Source organism: Rhamphochromis sp. 'chilingali', assembly GCF_963969265.1.
Source record: "Rhamphochromis sp. 'chilingali' genome assembly, chromosome: 2".
NCBI lineage: Eukaryota > Metazoa > Chordata > Actinopteri > Cichliformes > Cichlidae > Rhamphochromis > Rhamphochromis sp. 'chilingali'.
The window spans coordinates 51042490-51062472 of NC_137930.1; the positions used below are offsets into that span (position 1 = coordinate 51042490).

The window sequence follows — 19983 nt, forward strand, 5'->3', positions numbered from 1 at the left end:
TAAATTTAAAGGAGTGTATATTTAATTTCATCTATTTATGCCAGGCACAGAGGACATTTGTCTTCCACTAAATTACTGTATCTGACCCAGTTTGTAATGATTTGATTATTAAAACTTGAGTATGTGTACTGATTATTTTATCATTCTTTAATCATATAAATTAATTTTTGCTTTATAGCATAAAACATATGATCATTTCAAAATTGCTTCTGGGGGCATTTATCCTTTTTCTTTTTACAACAGGAAAGGCGGGAAAGAGAACAAAGAAACCACATGGAGGAAACAACCCGATGTGGCATCAAACCCAGGCTCCTGCAATAACCTGTCAGCATACGTGTTGCCCAGGCAACTTAAAGAAAAGCTTGATTTATTAGAAGCGTAATCAAAACATTCTCAATTCAGTTTCAATTTTATTTGTATAGCATGACATCATAACAACAGTCGCCTTAAGATGCTTTATATCGTAAGATAAAGACCCTGCAAATATTCTGCACAAACACTGATACATTCAGTGCTTTCCAGTGTTTGTTTGTTTTTGTTTTTTACCAATGAAAAATGCATTTCTAACACTGGGAGTTCGGGATTTACCTGGATAAGGGCAACTGCAGCAGGGATCTGTCTATTGAAGTGTTTCTGCCTCTGCTTCTGTTGGACTTTCAGGGCAAAACCTGAACCCAGGATACCCTGATCAAAGAGAAATACATTTTACTTTTTTACTGTCCAGACTGCAAGAATATGAAAAAGTGAACTTTTACTGTAGAATTAAGGAAAGTATATACAAAATCTCCCAGAATAAATAATACATTTTTTATCATTAGGTTTGCTCAGTATATAGTCTTCAATGACACATCAAAGACAAGAGTGAATAAACTGAAAAAGAGCAAGCTTGATCCGAACATGTTGTAATAAGGTTTGGCATAAATGAAACATTAAAAAAATGATCTCCTTAAAGCTGAACTCGTGGATTTCATATGAATTAAACTGAAAACTTTATTTACAGCAGGTAGAGCGAAGAAGGAGATAGCGAAGACACTGAAGCAGGAGGCGATGGCCTTTCCTATCCAGGTTTGAGGAATTTTGTCTCCATAGCCGATTGTGGTGACGGTGACCTAAAGACAAAGAGTGGATGAGGTGCCTCTTATGATATATAAAGTGTACGTACACTTGCATATGATAGCTCTATTCTAAGAAAAAAATAAAAATCACACAGTGACCAAAGCCCTTCACAGATGAGGCAAGAAACAAAGAGTGTAATAAATGATATCACATCTTATGCAGTGTAATTACAGTGTTTCGAGGTGTCAGGGTTAAAGAATAACTGTCAACGCTTTTAATTCAATAGCTTTGGGGGTTTTTTCTTTGTAGATTTGTACTGAATTCCTATTTCAACATTAAAGATCACACTCTTTTTTTTTTAATAAACTGCCAGTGTAATGAAAATGTCAGTCAATGAGGAGCCCTCGAGGCTTTACCCCTGCAGTCTATAAGGGGAATTAGACGATAAAGAAAAAGTTCATCAGCCGACCTGGATTTGCTCCACCACTGTCAGCGATGGCTGGGGCATTTGAGGCTCTTGCTCCTCAAAGGGAATAAGATTCCCAACCACTAATCCCCAGTGAGTGTAGGAATTTGCTAGGGTGAGGAGGAAAAACAAATACCTCTTGCATTTGCATGTACACCCATTCTGAAAGCAGAGCCAATTGTGACACATTCAGTACACACTTTAGCTTACTGTGAGTGCCTGCGGGGTATCGGCGCGTGAGCTGCCGCTGAGCACTAATACAAAGAGGCTGATGTAAGGTGAGATTCTTTAAAGAGCTTTGAGAGCCAAAGAAAAAAGAAAAAGAAGAAGGAGCAGAGGTGGGAAGGGAGGGTGGGTGTATGTTGGGAGTGAGTGGAGTGGTGGGGGATTTAATCCCTCATCCACAAATCCGATGACTAAACAATGTCCTCCTGACATCAGAGTGGACTGGTCTGCTCAAAAACACCCATTTCATTCAGTATGTAGGGTTTAGGGGCAAGAACCACATCGTGCCTACAAAAAGGTCCCAGACCTATCACTCATACAGGCTTACGTGAAAGGTTGTGTGCATTCTATATGTGTGATCACACCCAGTTATTTCTACATGTGCACCATTCCTGTATCTACAAACATGCCAGTTTGCCTTTTTATCGCCAGTGAGATTGGCAAAGTCGCTCTTTGAATAAAAGCCCCATTACCTAACCATCAACTGAAAAAAAAGACAAAGAACAGAGAAGGTGAGGGAGGGAGGTAGAGAAGGGGATATGAATCATGGCATTGGCTTGTCCTCCAGCTGCGCCGTGCACCTGCACATCCGAATGTGAAAATCATGCCAAGCGAAGGAATACTCCGTGAGAGCGAGAGCTTAGCTCCAATCAGTGCAATCGCATTTCAGCAGACGCATGCACAAGAGCTGAGCAAAAGCTTACTAAACTGGTGAGAAAAGAAATCGTTACACTCGAGTTTACAGTCTCGGGAACACAAAAAAGGTGCAAATCCTCGAGCGCAATTCTTTTCTTTTCTCCTTTTTTTGCATTGTGAACAAAGCAACACAAATAACCGCTTCCACGAAGCAGTTAGAAGCGGCGTGACCGCTCTAACCCTCGTTACATAAAGGTAGCAATCCCGCAATTAAAGTTTTAATTAAGGGAACTGACACTTTATGTTGGTGCTCTAAAAGTTCTTTGAGTCAAAGATCCCAGAGGTGAATGGTTTATTACCCGTCTCTTTGTGGCATACTGATCCCCTGCACAAGGCTGCCATAGGTTTCTCATTACTCTGCGCTTTCAATTCAAATGTTTAATTAACTGCTCTGGAAACCTGAGCCTCCACACAGAGGAGAATGGGCAAATCCAGCTCCACGCACGAAAAACATAAACACACCTGTCTCTGTGTCAAGTGTTACAGCAACACATGCATGCTATCCAATGAGGAGAATAAAAACACAAGGGGGAGAAATAATAAGTCCACCCAGGGTGGTCAGCCATCTCCGTTTCCCAGCTAGGACTCGAGTGGGCATTGTACAGATAATTGGTTTCAGCTCTTTATTGAGAAGAATCTCATTTGACGTGCATGTTTTGTAGCCTTTTAAATTTGCAAGCGAAATTTGCAAATTCATGTGGCATTCAAGGATCCCACTAATATATGCATTTTGAACAATATTTAAAAAAGGGCACAAGGATATATGCCCAGCATCAGTGAGGGACTTTCTTTTGTACAAAGTATTTGTCTTCTCTTTTAGTTGCCTTACCACACCCCACCAGAGGGCATCGGCGTAGCTGGAGAAGCCCGTTTTGCCCTCCTCATCTACAGCATCTTTCTCCGCCAGGTAGACAAAGTAGGAGGAAAAGATCAGGCCCAAAAAGCCAATGTACAAGGTGGTAATCAGCTCCTGAAATAAAACAACATTTGACCAAAGATCAGACTATGAAAATCTAATATGGAAGACTTACCATGGTATCCAGAACTCGACTCTGATTGTGCCTCGAGGCAGGTTTTGACTCCACATATAGCTGGAGATCCTTGTGAGTGTCAAAGCTAAATTCTGGGCTGCAAAAAGGTTTAAGATATGCTTTTTTTACGGCATCACATTAAATGTATTCTAACGATCTGGCTCCGTCACTTTCAAAAGACATCAGTGTTTCACAATGACCAGTGAGTCACAGAACTGCTGCTGGCCGACATAAGCAAGTCAGCCTAAACATGTCAGGCTAGTTTACCCCAAATGAGTTTTTGGGTCTTTTCGGCATACATAAAGAGATCAGTTTCACGTCTCACTATGAGATGAGAGAATTTCTGCACAAACTGGAATTGCCATTTTCTGCTCACAGGCTTCGCTAAAGAAATAATAGAGTGGATCATGTACATAGTGCACCTCATTCTCTGAAGAGATCAAATACAATCTTCAATTCAATCCTCCCTAAAACTAAGCTGTCATGATAGGTGGCTCAAGTATATGTGGTAAGTTGTACATATATACGATTCATGTTTCAATTATTATGCAACGGCCAGAAGTGGAGGTGTGTCCCCATTAGTTACAGATTTTAAAGGCTTCCAAGTCACCACATATGACAAACAATGTATGGGGTATTAGTTAACCTTTTATTGGCCAAGGAGCAACTTGTGACTTAAATAAACATCAAAATTGACCTCCCTGTGAGTCATTGTGAAGTTGTAGAACCACATGGACTTCTCATTAATCACCAAAGATCAGGTTATGTGACAGATGGCGACATTATTCAAAAGTTTCTCTAAATGTTGAGATACATGTTTTGTTTGTGTTGGATTTCTAGAAACTAGGGAAATGTATGGCAAAAAATGGTGGCATCATATGCGATCATATGCCTTGTTCACCTTAAACTAGCAAGTGATGGCAAGTCGATTTTTACACATGCACCAGATGCATGTAGTGTATTTGTGCTAATTCTAAAAGAAAAGACCTATTATATATAGTAAGAGTAATGAATTTTATATCGAATTTTGACACAAACTCATAAATCATCCACTGAGCAATTTAACCCATTTATAGACATCTTCAGACTAGAAATACTAGAATATGTGATTCTGTTTGTTTGTGATCTTACAGCAGTTTTTATTAAACTTAAATTGCATATGTTGGTGTTCACTTTTATTAAGTTTTATTCCTGCTAAAATTATTTTAGTGAGTCGATATTTGTAATTTATCTCATCTTGATTGAATTTTGTATAAGAAAAAAATAATAGTTAGAATGCTATATTTTTACTTATATATTTACAATTTCCATGTCAATATACAAGTTCATGTTTGGAATTTTGATTTCTGTTTCAGGGGGTGTACAGGTCTTTCTGGAGGTGTGGTCCTAAACTTTTGATCAGCTGTAAAACAGCCTGTTTCAATTTAAGCATTGTTTTCAATAAAATGTGCGCTCAAAATAACATTTTGTCTCACTCTTTTTTCTTCTTGTTGCATGTTGAAGCTCTACTTGGAACCTTGTTAAGATCTAACCAAGCAAAATGTGATTTTTTTGCACTTTCAAGTGTTCTTAAACTTTTGATCGGGACTGTATTTGGTTTTCAGCAGGTCTAAACGTCACTGCTATGGTTTTCCTTCAAATATGACTGGATAATGACTAATTTCTTTTGCAACTGTCAGCTTGGCTTTTTTTTTTTAATAAAAGTCAGCCCATCAAGTACCATGCCATAGCACAACCTATACTGGGCTATATATACGTGCTCAGCTCAGCGAACGACCTTAAATTAACTCACCAGGAACTGTTGCCTGTGACTATACAGGACTGAACCTGATCTGTACTTGATGTACAAAAATGATCATTTAAATGTACCTGGTTTTTGCCATAGCTTTTTGAGCTTAAACCTATCCCCTAAAAAAAACAATGGTAAATAAATTCATAAATATGATTAAATGAAGTGCAAAAATCAGAGATAGCAGTCTGAGCATAGATCCTATCAGCTTTTTCACATTACAAAGTGTTTCCACTAAACAGAGCATATCATTCAATAAGGCGATCATCTGACAACAGGGAGATGGCACCAAATCACATTAGGCTCAGTTTGGCTACATCTTAAATGTATTTTTATGATTCTCTGCACACAATCCTCACCGATAAGCCCTTCTCTTATGCATCAAAGAGGTATGAACGTCAGGTTTGACCACAACCTAGGAACTTGGTGTACTTGAAGGATTAAGAAGAGAACATTACATCATCTGACTTCACTGTGTATCGGCCTGAGAAAGAACTAAAACAAGTGTAGCAGAATGAAAAAAAGAGAGCACAGCCAACCTTGACAACTTCTGTTCTTCTCCTTATAAAGCCAGGTTTACTCTGATTGTTTTATGCACCTCTGTGCATTGGACTTTTTGTCATAAGCAGTAAATGTTACTGTGACTACGTCAACTAGCGTGTCTGTTGCTTTGTAGAAGTACATTTAAGGCCTATGCATTTACTGTTATATCTTCTGTTCTTCAGCCGTTATGTGTTAAAGTGATTCTAAACAATTACAATTAAAATGAATAAATAATAACATACAGGCAGATTTGTGGAGCTAATATATTTAGCTGGATTCTTCTTATCTTACCTGTCGATGAATAAAGACTACAGACCCCAGCAGCCTCCACGTTCCTCCCTGACGGTCCACATGCAGCATACGCAGGATTTGGAGAAAACGGATGCCTCTGCAACACACAACATCATCTCAGCTGTTTCATCCCACTATAGCTATGAGCACATGTTAAAATGCAGAAGAAAATCACTGCTCTACCTGATGGCAGATGTTGCGAACACTTGGCCGTTTGACCCCACACCAAGCACAATGATTGAGGCGATGACCACTATTAAATCTGTGAGAAAGACACATAAAAAAGAAGGAGAAAAAAAAAACCCCAACCAAATAAGGGCTACAATTATTTTCAGTTTGATACAAAAGTGAAGTCTTGCTGGAATTATCTGAGATGTTCATCTACAAATATACTTTATGGCATGTGTTGTATTAAATGAGAACAAAGGAAAAAGCCAGGTGCACCTATGATTGATATGGGTTTCCTGATAAAGCGGAGGCGTCCTTTGATGCCTGCATATTTGCTGCGGCAGCCTGCCGACCACAGCCGGACCACATACTCCGTGCCAAAGAACAGCACCAACACAATCTCCTGCGGAGAACAATGCAAACACGGATTCAGGGTTATGTTAATCCATTGGTACGTAGACTATAAGTTTGAAACACATGCAGGATGTGGAAGTAGATACGTTATCTTTTTGTTTTTTTAAATCACTGATGCTTTGCTATGCATTGCCACTAATTTAAAAGCATTAAAGCTATTTTAATCAATCACCAAGATTTACAGCATTGATATGAGTGGGTAATGACAGGTGCATGAGACAGAAGAAGAGAGACACAGAGGTGGTCTAGAAGGACCAAATGAGGCCACCCAGGAGTAAAGATGGAGGTTGACAACACAGCTGATAACAGCTCATACATGAGGCAGGGTCAATGGCTAAGTGATTAAAGCCACAGGATGAAAAACCACTAAGTAAGAAAGCTTTAAAAAAAATCACCAAATAACAACTTCAGCATTAGTTGCAATCATGTGCACCTGCATATCTGCATTGTGTCATTGTGTACTTGTTTCGTAACACATGCACGCAAGTGTGGAGTCATAGATGAATCGGCTTCAACTGACGTGAGATCATTTTCCTGGCCACCGAGTATCCATAATACTCAGCTACCTTACTGTCAGGATCTATGGGCGATGTGGGTGGTCAATTCATTGAGTTCAGTTGCTTAAACTGGCTGCTCCCTGACCACCCCTTGTATGAAACTTAATACCATGAGCCCTGCTGCAATAACCCAGCACCACAAGACTTCAAAACAATGACCTGTCAATCACGCCAGACTCTATCTCGGCTGAAGAAGTGTCGCTCTAATATTAAACAAAAGCCTTTTCTCTTTTCTGTCTTTCTTTTTTCGCTTCTCTAAATTATCTGTTTACTCATTATCGCCACTCGAATATGTTTACAACTTTCATTTTTACGCCTGAGTCGTCCGGCCCCTGGGAATCCTGCGCTTCTCATTCATCCGCATGAATTGCACATTTTTTGTCACTGAGTTAAAGACAAAGAAAGAAGCCGCTAAGGAGGTATAATTGACAGAGACGGGGAGAAATGGTCTAGCAAATCTCTATAACATAGCCTGATAATCAGACTGAATAACCTTTTGGCTTTCGCTGCATTCATTCGGTGAAACCAAACAAATCAGAGACGTGGGCAGGCATTCAGATGTCTCTAACCAGTCTGCCTGTTACATCCATTTCAGCTGAACTTTCTCCAGCAAGCTGTAGGAGTTTTTTGTTTGTGTTAGGACAGAAACAGATTATATTCCATGCCCCCAGTGCTTTGTAGTTTTTACAGCAGATCAGGCTGTATTTGTGTATGCTGGACGACAAAGTTAGTAGTTGCAGGACATCGTGAAAACCAAGTCTTAAACATTCATTCAGTCATTTAATAATACCTAACACCCAACACAAAACAGCCTACAGAATACCAGTTTATTGAGCTTAGTAATTATGACAGCTAGGTAAAATCTGAAAGTCAAAGGTACGCATGAATTTGGGAAATTTAAAGGGATTAGTCACAATAATGCCATAAAATAGGTCACCCAGATGTTGGGGGTATTTTGTACGTGAATCCTAAACTGGCAACTATGTGTTTACTGAAAACAGCTGCCTATTGGTGCAGCGATAATCTCATCAAGCCAGACAAAGATGAAGCTCATTCAAAGACCCACTCGGGAATTACAGTATGATTACACATGAAAATGTGATTAGATCGCTTCATCGTTGCGTCTCACATTGCACGAGAGGCTTATGTATATCAACACACACTCGTGGGCCCATCAGCTCAAACTGAAAATGCTTTCTCTGAGCTATTACATGCCATACATAAGTTTATTATATCAAATGGATTTTTTATTTCTTCTAATTTGCAAACTATGCTCATGAATATTGAAATAACCATAACCACATGACAAAATGACACCATGTCAACGATTTACTCTTGAGTTTGTTCTTTCAGTCTACAAATAACATGTTGCCGTCAGTTGCATAATTGATGCCACTGCTCCCACAAGTGTCATTTAAAGTTTATATATTAGTTTACCAAACCTCTCATTAAATCTCAATTGCATTCTTTAGAAATGTCCTGAATATGTCATTTAGGCCATGACCCAGAGGGCCCTCTTTTTCTTTGACCATAAACTGGGGACGTCATGGAGGTTTTTGGTCAGGTGGGGGGAATTTGGAAGTGATGGTGCCCAATAATAGCTCATTAACATCACCGAGCGTGTACGTTCCCCTGTGCCTCCTGCTTAGCCTGGTCAGCTTTACTTTGGCAGCTGCTTTGAAGGCCAAATATCCTCAAGGACTAATGTCCCCTCTGCCATCCAGAATAAGCAGCTTGTGATTCACGGATGTTAGCTAACCTTGAACTTTCTAAGTATAGTTACTACGACCAGTACGTGCCACCGTGACACCAGTCGGAGCTTTGCCTCCACACCCGCCCTCAAACACACTGGCACGTGCACCCACATGCAAGGACACAGAAAACAGATAAGGCTTTATCTTATCTCAGTATTAGCACTGAGCCATTATACACTCATACAAATGCACAAACGCACAACCAGGTGCACAAACAAACAGGGTTTAAAAAAAAGATTTAAAAAATATAGATATATATTTTTCCTTTTTGATTGAAACAAAAAAAATTTAAGGTGAATGAAGGGAAGGACTGAGAGACAGGGAGACTCAGATTTAAAGAAAATCTGTCTCTTCTTGATAAAAATAAATGAATAACTGTGATAGTAAGTCTTCAAAGTTTATAGAACATAGTGTCCACTATGTTCTCTGACTGCAGCAGGACCCAGGAGGTGGTGCGTTGTGTATCTGTGAAGCCTTTGTATATGTGCAAACCGGGTGTGAGCATGCAGTAGCTGTGTGTGCGCCGATGTTCAGTGTGCTAGAAGGAGACAGATGATCCGGCCTCTTTGTAGAGTTTCCAAACAGAAGCAATAATTTTCGCTACCTGCTGTAATCCCCCGATTTATTGCATCACTTAGCAGCCTTAATAGCCTAATAAGCCACAAAAAAGGCAATCCACCAGCATGTATCAACAAATACAGTCTCTGTGGAGCCACATGATTCCACATAACAAGTGTCTTAACTGTAGGTTCAAAAGACACATGTTACTGCACGGGCTTTCAGATGAACGCCGTACAAGATGATGAGTGTGTTTCGTGGTATTTTCAATAAATGAAAGTGATTATTCTTTCTAAGTGCCGTAATAGCAGACTGAGCTATAAGATGGCGGTTAAAATCTCTCACAGCTACAATCTTATATCGCCATCATGTGGACAACTCAAGGTACTGCTTGTTTTACACCACTCGCCAGATATTATATATACAAACACTAGCTAAAGATAAAGAAAAGAAATGCAAGTTTATATTTTAAATATGTTTTATAGATCAACACTATAATGTATGTGTATACAAGAGGGTTAATGTAAGGTATGGATTTCTCCTCTGCAGTCACCTATGTGCTCGTGGGCTGGGTTCGGATCTGTTGCTAAGATATTTAACAGCCTGCAGCTCATTTATTATACAATTACAGACATGCTTTGCTGGTTTTTCTGATGAACCATTGCACAATCACAAAAATGATTTGGGTAATTACCATAACTGTTATTTTAGGGCTGTTGTGGCATAAGCCTTCCATTTGATGGTGAACACTGCTAAAGGTTTCGTTTAGGTGCATCACTACTCACCATCCAGAAGAGGGTACCCGTGGCAAAGTCTGCATATTGTTCTATCGTGGACAGCACACTGAAGATTAGACACACCAGGACCATGACGAAGCTGCAGAGAGAGACACAGCACATCCAGTCCATTACCACCACTCACTACATATCACTAAGCATCGTGTTACAATGCAGTAAAACAACACAGTGAATATATTAAGGCTTTGTATAACTCTGACCTGAATATATTTCTCCTCATTGCATTTCATTTTCTTCTAGTGCATTTCAAAAATACACGACTGAAGAACTTGGTCACATTTGGTGGCTGTGGCTCACAAGGAATGGGTAATCTAGCATTCAGCCAACCACTCTACCAACCAATCATGTGAGCGCTTGTGCAAACGTTAGATAAAGTGCTAAGGTACAGAAAAAGTGCTTGGACGAATGCGTGCGTGAGAATAAGGCTTGTAAAAAGTGCCATGATTGCTTAGTTAGATTACAAAAGCACTCTATAAGTACCAGTTCATTTTACCATTTGGTTGTACAGAAGTAAAATGCAAAGCATGCAAACATTTGATAGAATTACAAAGTAAAAATGTAGAAAATAACACATTTTTGAAGTTTTTATGAATAAAATATAAAAATGACAGCAGGATCTAAAACTATGACTAAAGGGGAACTGTAACACAGTCAGAAAAATGCTGAATATGCTTACATATATTGCCTTGACATCTATGGATTCATAGCAACAATCAATAAATACATTTTGTTACAAAACAAGTTGTACAGCACCCAGTTACTGTACAAAGTTTAAGGCACTTAAGGTGTTTTTCGTCACTCTGTTTAAATGAACAGCTGACAGGATGTTTCCACATTGCCTAGCAACTGTGAAACATTCCGACGAGACAGTCCATCTGTCCGTGTACATACATCGTCTACAAATACAGGCCTGTGAGCTGAACATCCACCAGGCACACGACTAAATGAGGACGAGAAAGGTGGATGGGGGTTAAAGTGACAGTGAAGGGAGAAAGCAAAGGAGTCAAACAGGGCGAGGAACGGTAGCGTCGCAACTCGTGATTAGCATTTCAATGAGCAATTCACCTGCAGATTTTTATCTTCGTCAGAAAAAAAGTAAACAGTTCCCTTCTTCAAATCGTCACAAAGCCCAAGTTGGCACATTCAATTTGGTTTATTTGACTGAGCAACATTTCAGTGACATTTTATGGATAATAAAAGTAAAAGAGCCACATAAAAGTCTGGATTTCTCCTCTAATCAGGTCAATATTATTTATACAGCTCATATCAAAAGTCATCTCAAGGTGCTTTACAATATGATGGAAAGACCTTACAATATTAGAATGAGAGCTCAAACATGCACTTGGTAAAAGCAGAGAAGAAGTGGTCCCTGTTTAGCAGGAGATCTCTGGCTAAAGTAGGCTCAGCGAGAGGCAATCCATAGGCCACAGGAGTGAGGAGAGAGGGTAGCAGAGAGAGATGACAAAAAATGTAATGAATAAAAAGCAGAGGTAAGGGGAATGAATATGGAATACAATGAAACAAAACAAAAACAAAAAAAGTCTTGCTCATTAATGGAAAAATATTTTTCAATGAACCACTTGTTGTTTTTAACTCTTTAAAACACTACAAAGTAATAATAACCTCAAACACACCGCTCAAAGCCATTTGAATATGTTTTTTTTATTTTACACTACTACTAAAAGGCCCATCCATCCATTTTCTTCCGCATATCTGGGCCCAGGTTGCAGGGGCAGCAGTCCAAGCAGAGAAGCCCAAACCTCCCTCGCCCCAGCCACCTCCTCCAGCTTATCCGGGGGAACACCAAGGCGTTCCCAGGCTAGCCGAGAGATATAATCTCTAAGGGAGAGGCCAGCCACCCTTCGGAGGAAGCTCATTTCCCCCGCTTGTATTCGCGATCTCGTTCTTTCGGTCACTACCCACAGCTCGTGGCCATAGGTGAGGGTAGGGGCGTAGGTCGACCGGTAAATTGAGAGCTTCGCTTTTACACTCAGCTCTCTCTTCACCACGACAGACCGGTACAGCGTCCGCATCACTGCAGCTGCACCAATCCGTCTGGTGATCTCCGGCTCCCTTCTCCCATCACTCGTGAACAAGACTCCGAGATACTTCAACTCCTCCACTTGGGGCAGGGTCTCGTCTTTACTAAATTTATAGTTACTAAAAATTTCCTCCTTTAACCTCCTCACCCATTTATTTACATATTAATTTATTACATTCAGAAAATTCTTTTTGCATTTTCTTTACTGAACCTCCAGCACCGAAAGTGTGGCTGGTTGTTTGAATTTTTACCAGCCAGAAATAATCCTTGATACATATAAGAGCTTTTCCATTACACTCTATTAATGTTTATCATAAAATTCACTTAAAAACACACACTTCTAAGCGGTGTGTGGTTGCATTAAGATTTTGTGCACCACAATCTGGATTACACGCCATATGCTGGAAGGGTTATTTTAATCATCTAAATGCACCATATATACAGCAGTACATAGTATAAGGCAGTATATACTTTACTAAGGTCCCTATACTGCAAATCTATTTTTTCTTCCCCCATCTGAGCAAAAATCCTCCCTCATGCGAGCCACACCTTGTGACATTGTTTTGAAGGTGTTCTCTTCTTCAAAGATCGCGCTCAACACTTGACACATTATGACACATCTTAGAATTGCATTAATGTAAAGGGTGATGAAGGGGCAACTCGTAAACGAGGATTCCCCGTTACACTTAGACCACAAGCCAGATGGGACAGTGGGATTACTGGGGATTACTGCTCACCACACACACACACACACACACACACACACACACACACACACACACACACACACACACACACACACACACACACACACACACACACACACACACACACACACACACACATTTCTTCCTTCCTCTTACTTTTCTTAAAAGGATGCCAGCGTGGGGCAATAGATGACATCGGATTTTCTACAGTGCTATCTGCTTGGATGCCTGCATCAGAAAGTCACATGTTGTGCCATGGTTAGGTTTGACTTTATTGTAACTCTAACTGAAAACTAAGCTTTCAGCCAATCCTTCCTGGAACTTTTCAGGAGAATAGAGATTTTAGTCTGACCGGCGATAAGAAAGATGGAGGAACTGTATGAAGGGAGGAATGGTTAAAGAAAAGTAGTCTAATCCTGGAGATGTTACTGTGAAGGACCATTTCTGTGGTCCGGATACTGAACATCACTTGCTTGACTATAGCATGCATGCTAACCCAGCACTGTATGTATGCTTTTATGGTTATTACTGGTGATTTGAACCACATTACACTAGACAGACTATATAAACGGTTCCACCAGAGAAAGCAGTACTAGACCCACTGTATGCTAACACTGCTAATGTACAAAGTGCAACTGCCACCTCTCACCCTTCAGCAAGTCTCATCCAACTCTAGTCCTGTTGACACCAAAATGCGTTCCTCTTGTTCAACGTCCACCCTGTACCCACAGACTGAGCTGTTAGGACTCGTTCAAGTTAGCTATGGAGGCACCACAGGACTGCTTTGACTCTACAGCCTGGATTGTTTTTTATGAACTACATGGAGAGGACACAGTCTGATGGCCTGTTATCACAGAACAACCAAGTCCTGTGGATACATCACAATACTGACCATGACTGTATGTTGGGTTTTGAAAAACAAGCCCTGGTTCACAAGTGACTTGAAACACTTCTCAATAAAAAGAACTAAGCCTTGAGCGTGAAGCTTAAGAAATAGAAGGCCTCTTACAGGAAGATGCTAAAGGCTACACTGGAGGAGAACAGCATGAGAGATGTTTGGAGTAGTATGAGGAAAACCACTGGGTTTTAAAAGACAGACAAACAACCAGTGGGCAGCCTTGAGAGATTACATGAGGTCAACTATTTCTTCAGCAGTTTTAGTTCACAGACCTCTGCCACCACCATACACCCCTTGTTTCCACACAACTCCAATAATCTTCAGACCTAACTACACCTCACCAACTCCAGTGGACAGGAGACACCTGGAGAAACTATGAAAGTACAAGGCTGCCAGCCCTGATGACATCAGACCTAAAGTTCTGAGGACCTGTGTAAGCCAGCTGTCTGTGAGAAGATGTTGTAAGAAAACATCCTGCTGGCTCATGTACCAAAGAAGCTGACACTTTCCAAATTCAAGGTGCTGGATAGGTTAGTCTTGGCCCACCTGAGACCGCAGGTGAAAACATCTATTGACTCTCCGCAGTTCGCAACCAAATCTGGTAGCATATGACACAATCACTCTACACATCGGATTTGAAATACAATCTTATTTTGAAATAAAATCTTACCACATACAAAAATATTCTGATGATACTGCTATAGTGGCATGCAACAGGAGTGGACAGCAGCAGAAATACAGAAGTCTCATTGAGGCTTTAGGGAAGTGGCGTAGTAGGAGTTGCCTCCACCTCAAGACCTGACAACCAAAGATCTATCGATCGATCCATCACCTAGGCAACAAAAGACCAACTCAGAGGCTGTATACAAAATATAAGCAGGCTCAACTTCCTGTGAAGTCACCAGGGCACATACAAGAAAGTTTTCTCTTTAACTAACATTTTACTGCCATTTAAAATTGCATTTTTCTTTGCTGGTTTTATTTATCTAATATTTCTATTATTATTATTATTATTATAAAATTATTTCCTAAATATGGGATTAAATTATTATGTTACTTTACGTTAACTATTCAAATTCAGTGGGTGCATTTTACACTAAATTAAACTGTGACATCAGATAGATAGGCCGGTAGATCGATTTAAGTTATTACCAAATGAGATAATTAAAGACCACGCATACAAGGCAAATAAGGTAAACCCCTGTTTACTATACTATATTTTAGTAGCTATTTGATCTATGCTGTGCAGTAAGTGGTCACAGGAAACAACTGTTCGTGTCATGCTGTTCCCAGGGATCCAAACAGTAGTAATGCCAGACTTTTGGGAAAGCAAAGATCAGACAGAGATGCAGGTTAAGAAGAGAGCAGGTGAAGCCAAATGTCCGTTTCCTGTTTGTTGAGAACGGATCATATTATTAGGATGAGCATAAATATGATACTGTCAGGATGTTGATGTAATAGTCATGTAGGTCATTGACGAGGCCATGTAATCCATGTTTTCCTTTAGCGCATTAGATTATATTTGGTTTGCTTTGTAGGGATAACAGTGCAATGTAATATCACTGTGTGTGTGTGTGTGTGTGTGTGTGTGTGTGTGTGTGTGTGTGTGTGTGTGTGTGTGTGTGTGTGTGTGTGTATATATATATATATATATATATATATATATATATATATATATATATATATATATATATATATATATATATATATATATATATATATATATGTATGTATGTATGTATGTATGTATGTATGTATGTATGTATGTATGTATGTATGTATGTATGTATGTATGTATATACATACGTATATACATACATACATACATACATACATACATACATACATACATACATACATACATACATACATACATACATACATACATACATACATACATACATACATACATATATATATATATATATATATATATATATATATATATATATATATATATATATATATATATATATATATATGTACACACACTGTATCAGTGGTGGTAACATCCAGCATATGGCTGCAGTCATATCTAATCAATGCAGATTATTTAAACAGAAAGGAAAACTCAAAAATCATATAAGTAAAATCGTTATATTTTCCAGCATTCCACTGCTTAAAATAAATCAAAATGTGTTTTTAAATGATCAAGAGTTTTGTAATTGATCACAAAAAACACAGAGCCTAACAAATTTTATTTCTTATGATATATTTACTACACATGCAAGTCTAAAAAAATAAACAAAAATATTAGGACAATATCAGATTGTGTGAGCACAAATGTTTGATGATATACTAAGTAGTCTGCAGTGTGTCCAGTGTCTTACGTTAATGTGCTTTGACCATGACTACAGCCAGATAGTGATTTTCCTCATGTCACATTTCATTGTTTTCTGCAGTAACCCACCCACAGAGGTGTTTGCAGGACAGGACTCGGTCACTCATACCCAGCCAACCTTATTTAGGCGGGCCAAAAACCCTGGGATCTGATTAAAACAAAACAGCTGGGGCTTTAGTGATTTAGCATTATTGACAGCAGATCCATCCAGCTTCTCTAAAATAAGTACAGCATAAAGCCAGGCCAAACCCTCTGCTCAATCAGCATCAAACCTACGGCAGTATAAGCTCAGGAAGCATCACCTAAACACTGATAACGAATGAGAACAGAACATCTTCACGTCTATGAAATAATGTGAGCACAGAAACACACTTTACACTGTAAACAGACAAAAAGTACGGCCTACTAAGTTATGTCTAAAAACCCTTTGAGTGGGAAATTTGCTTGTAAATCACTGCAGGTTATTCAGTTTCCTTTGTTCAACCATCAGGTTCATCACCACAGTTCAGCACGTCCAGTTTAAGTTGACAGGTGGCAGAAAGCTTGTTCAGTATTACATAATGATGATTATCAAGTCAAGTCAAGTCAAGTCAACTTTATTTGTCAATTCTGCCACATGTACAGGACATACACAGAATAGAAATTGCGTTACTCTCAAACCCTAGTGATTAGAAAAATGCAAATAAAATAATTAAAAAGTAAAAATTTAAATAAATACAATACAATTTTACGTATAACAAAAAAAAGCTATGCAATATACAATATACAATATTCAAGTAAGAAGGCATAGTGGTGCAAAATAGGCAAATAGTGCAAATGGGGATTTAGTAGTGTACGGTAAGAGATAGTGTAACAACAGAGTCTTATGAGGTCCAATGCTTAAGCAGTCCAATGCTCCACAAAGTGACTGGAGCAGGCCAGTGAGTGCGTCAGAGAGTGAGTGTGTGTGTGTGACAGAGTTCAGTGAGACCGTGGTGGAGAAGAGGGGAGAGGGGGGCAGAATCAGGAGGGAGTTTAGCTTCCTGACAGCCTGATGGATGAAGCTGTCCTTCAGTCTGCTGGTCCTGGCCTGGAGACTCCGCAGTCTCCTCCCTGACGGCAGCAGCTTGAAGAAGCTTTGCATTGGGTGCGTGGGATCAGCCGCTATGCAAAGGGCTTTTTTAGTGAGACGGGTGCTGTAAATGTTCTGGAGGGAGGGGAGAGAGACACCAATGATCCTCTCTGCAGCTCTCACTATGCGTTGGAGGGATCTATGGCAGGACGCATTGCAGGCTCCAAACCACACAGTGATGCAGCTCGACAGGATGCTCTCGATGGTGCCTCTGTAGAAAGTGTACATGATGGGGGCTGGAGTATCATGCAAATACTGGTGTTTGTGAAGCACAAATGGTTAAAATTACTGGCTGATGTGAAGCCAACTGAGTATAAAACTATCCCCAGTTCTGTGCCGACCAAAATCTAACCTACGTCTAAACATTTGCATTTCTTCTGAGTGTCCATGCAAAAGGAAAAGCCAGCTTAATCAACAAGCCAAATATTAGCCTTGTATTTGCTTAAGTTGAGCTGCATTTGGTTTGTGTCTCTTCTCTGCTAGGAAGCAATGGCCAGTTCAAGTGTCTATCTATTACAGTCTTGAACCCTACAAAACTGCAACTAAAAAAAAAAAAAAATCTAAGACACGAGTACATAAAAAAAGCTCTCTATAGTGCAGGAGATAAATGCAGTAATGAGGACTACCTGCCTAGATTTGTTTTGTGCCACACTTGGGTCATCAGCTGGGACCCTTTTCAATAACAGGTGTTTTGTTACGTTGAATAATTACACCAAACCAGAACTACCTCCCAACCCCCTTTATCTGCAGCCACACACTCGCTACTGCCCTCACAATCAAAAAACTAAGCAGGAGTTTTGTGTGGCCAACAACTCTTTGAAACCTAAAAGGGCTCTCTTTGCTACTCATCAAAGCAGCTTATCTCCGCCATCAAACACATCACCAAACATAAGTTCAAAACAGCCAGGCTTCACACAGACATTAATATGCTAATCAAAGCGACTCAGGTAACGTTTTTATTCTAACTAGCATGTTCTTTCATAACTCTACAGGGCCACGAGTAGCACAAAAAACAAACAAACAAAAGCACAAAGGAAATACAATTTCATAATCAGGACAAAGATTAGATGTTTACATGCAAAGCTGATAATGGCAATCCAAAAACACTTTTCAACAAACAACAAACAATACCTGAAGTGATTATAACTAAGCCTTTTAGACATCGACTCACTCTGAGAGGACTAACTAGAGTCAGCCATGTTTTTCTTTAGGCTGCTCCATGCACCAACAGGAAGCCAGAGATCTGAGGCTTGTATTATGGAGCACGATGGGGACTTGGTGGTAACTTAAAGTTTAGCCCTCGGTTTTCAGTATCTTCAGGCTGTGTTTGGTTTTCTCCAAACGTGGTGCTGTGCATTAAAGACCAGACATCTCAACTTTGGTCTCGTGTGTTCCAGAAGTTTTGTGGTTTATTCACATCCATCTTTGCAAACCTAAGCCATGCTGCCATGTCTTCTCTGAGAGAAAAAAGGCTTTCTCCTGGCAACCCTTCCAAACAAGCTCCAAGTTCAAGTTTTTCTCCTTGCACTGTCATGAACTTTAACATTTAACATGCTAACTGAGACATGCAGAGTGAGACGTTGCTCTTGTTGTTTTTAAAAGTGGTCATACTTTCTGATGATCAGTTAATCAAGTGCATTTGATTAGCAGCACCTGGTAAACTCTTACCCTGGCAACCAACTTACCCACTTAATCCTGTCATATTTAGTTTTCCACACACAAGGCTTCTGTATTTTGCTTAGTTTTTGTAAAATAAAAAATGACATGGTGTAATATGTCATCTACTTGTTAATCCAAGGTTGCATGTACCTCATTTTAAGAACTGATGAGGACCAGAAACGTTAGAATTAAAAGAGAAACGCCCTCTTTTTTACAATGACACCCTGAGTAAAAGTTCAAACAAGAGATCAATTTGTAAAAACTGATATTTAAACAGGTAGTTTAGGTTATACTCTAATTTTGTTTGCTGTAATGTTTTAAACTCCCAAATAAGTTTCCAAATGTAAACACTAATTATGCTGTTATGATCATTATGAATGATTGGCAAACTTATGAAAATGTAACCCAATTTCCAGACTAAAGTTTCTCTTTAAATGTCCATATTTCCTAAATCCATGAACCAATCAGGTGTCCACCTATAACATGGGCTCAAGAGTCAATATTGAAGTGAAAATGCAGGGGACAGCCTAAAAGAGGAACACAGGACTACACAGTGGACTATTTAACCTAAAAAGGCAGAAGAATACAGGTGAAATCAGTAAGAGCGAGGATGGCGATCACACAGGAGGAAAAACTAAAAAGGAAAAGGAAACACAACAGAAAGCTGGCTTTCACAGTAAAACAGGAAATAACCAAAAGACAAACACTAAACTCAGAAACAAGAAGAGTGAAACTACAAATGATAACAAAGACGGAAAAAGACACTGACAGAAATACAACACAGCATTTTGACTTGGTTGTTTTGTATTTTATCCGAGGTTGTATTTAGATTGTTTCAAGGTGTCCTGATGTCCAGATTATTTTTACTACGTCACATTAAA

The 19983-nt window shown here is 39.4% G+C and overlaps 1 protein-coding gene across 1 annotated transcript in view; it reads right to left on the reverse strand.

The window, feature by feature from the left end:
• kcnq1.2 (potassium voltage-gated channel, KQT-like subfamily, member 1.2) overlaps positions 1-19983 on the reverse strand; it is a 182448-nt gene that overhangs the window by 150876 nt on the left and 11589 nt on the right. The window contains exons 4-10 of the mRNA XM_080862223.1: positions 10334-10424; positions 6542-6668; positions 6281-6359; positions 6098-6194; positions 3273-3413; positions 999-1109; positions 589-684 (exon numbers count right to left, since the gene is read on the reverse strand). Of these exons, the coding sequence (XP_080718349.1) occupies positions 589-684; positions 999-1109; positions 3273-3413; positions 6098-6194; positions 6281-6359; positions 6542-6668; positions 10334-10424 (742 nt within the window). The remainder of the gene's footprint in view (positions 1-588; positions 685-998; positions 1110-3272; positions 3414-6097; positions 6195-6280; positions 6360-6541; positions 6669-10333; positions 10425-19983) is intronic.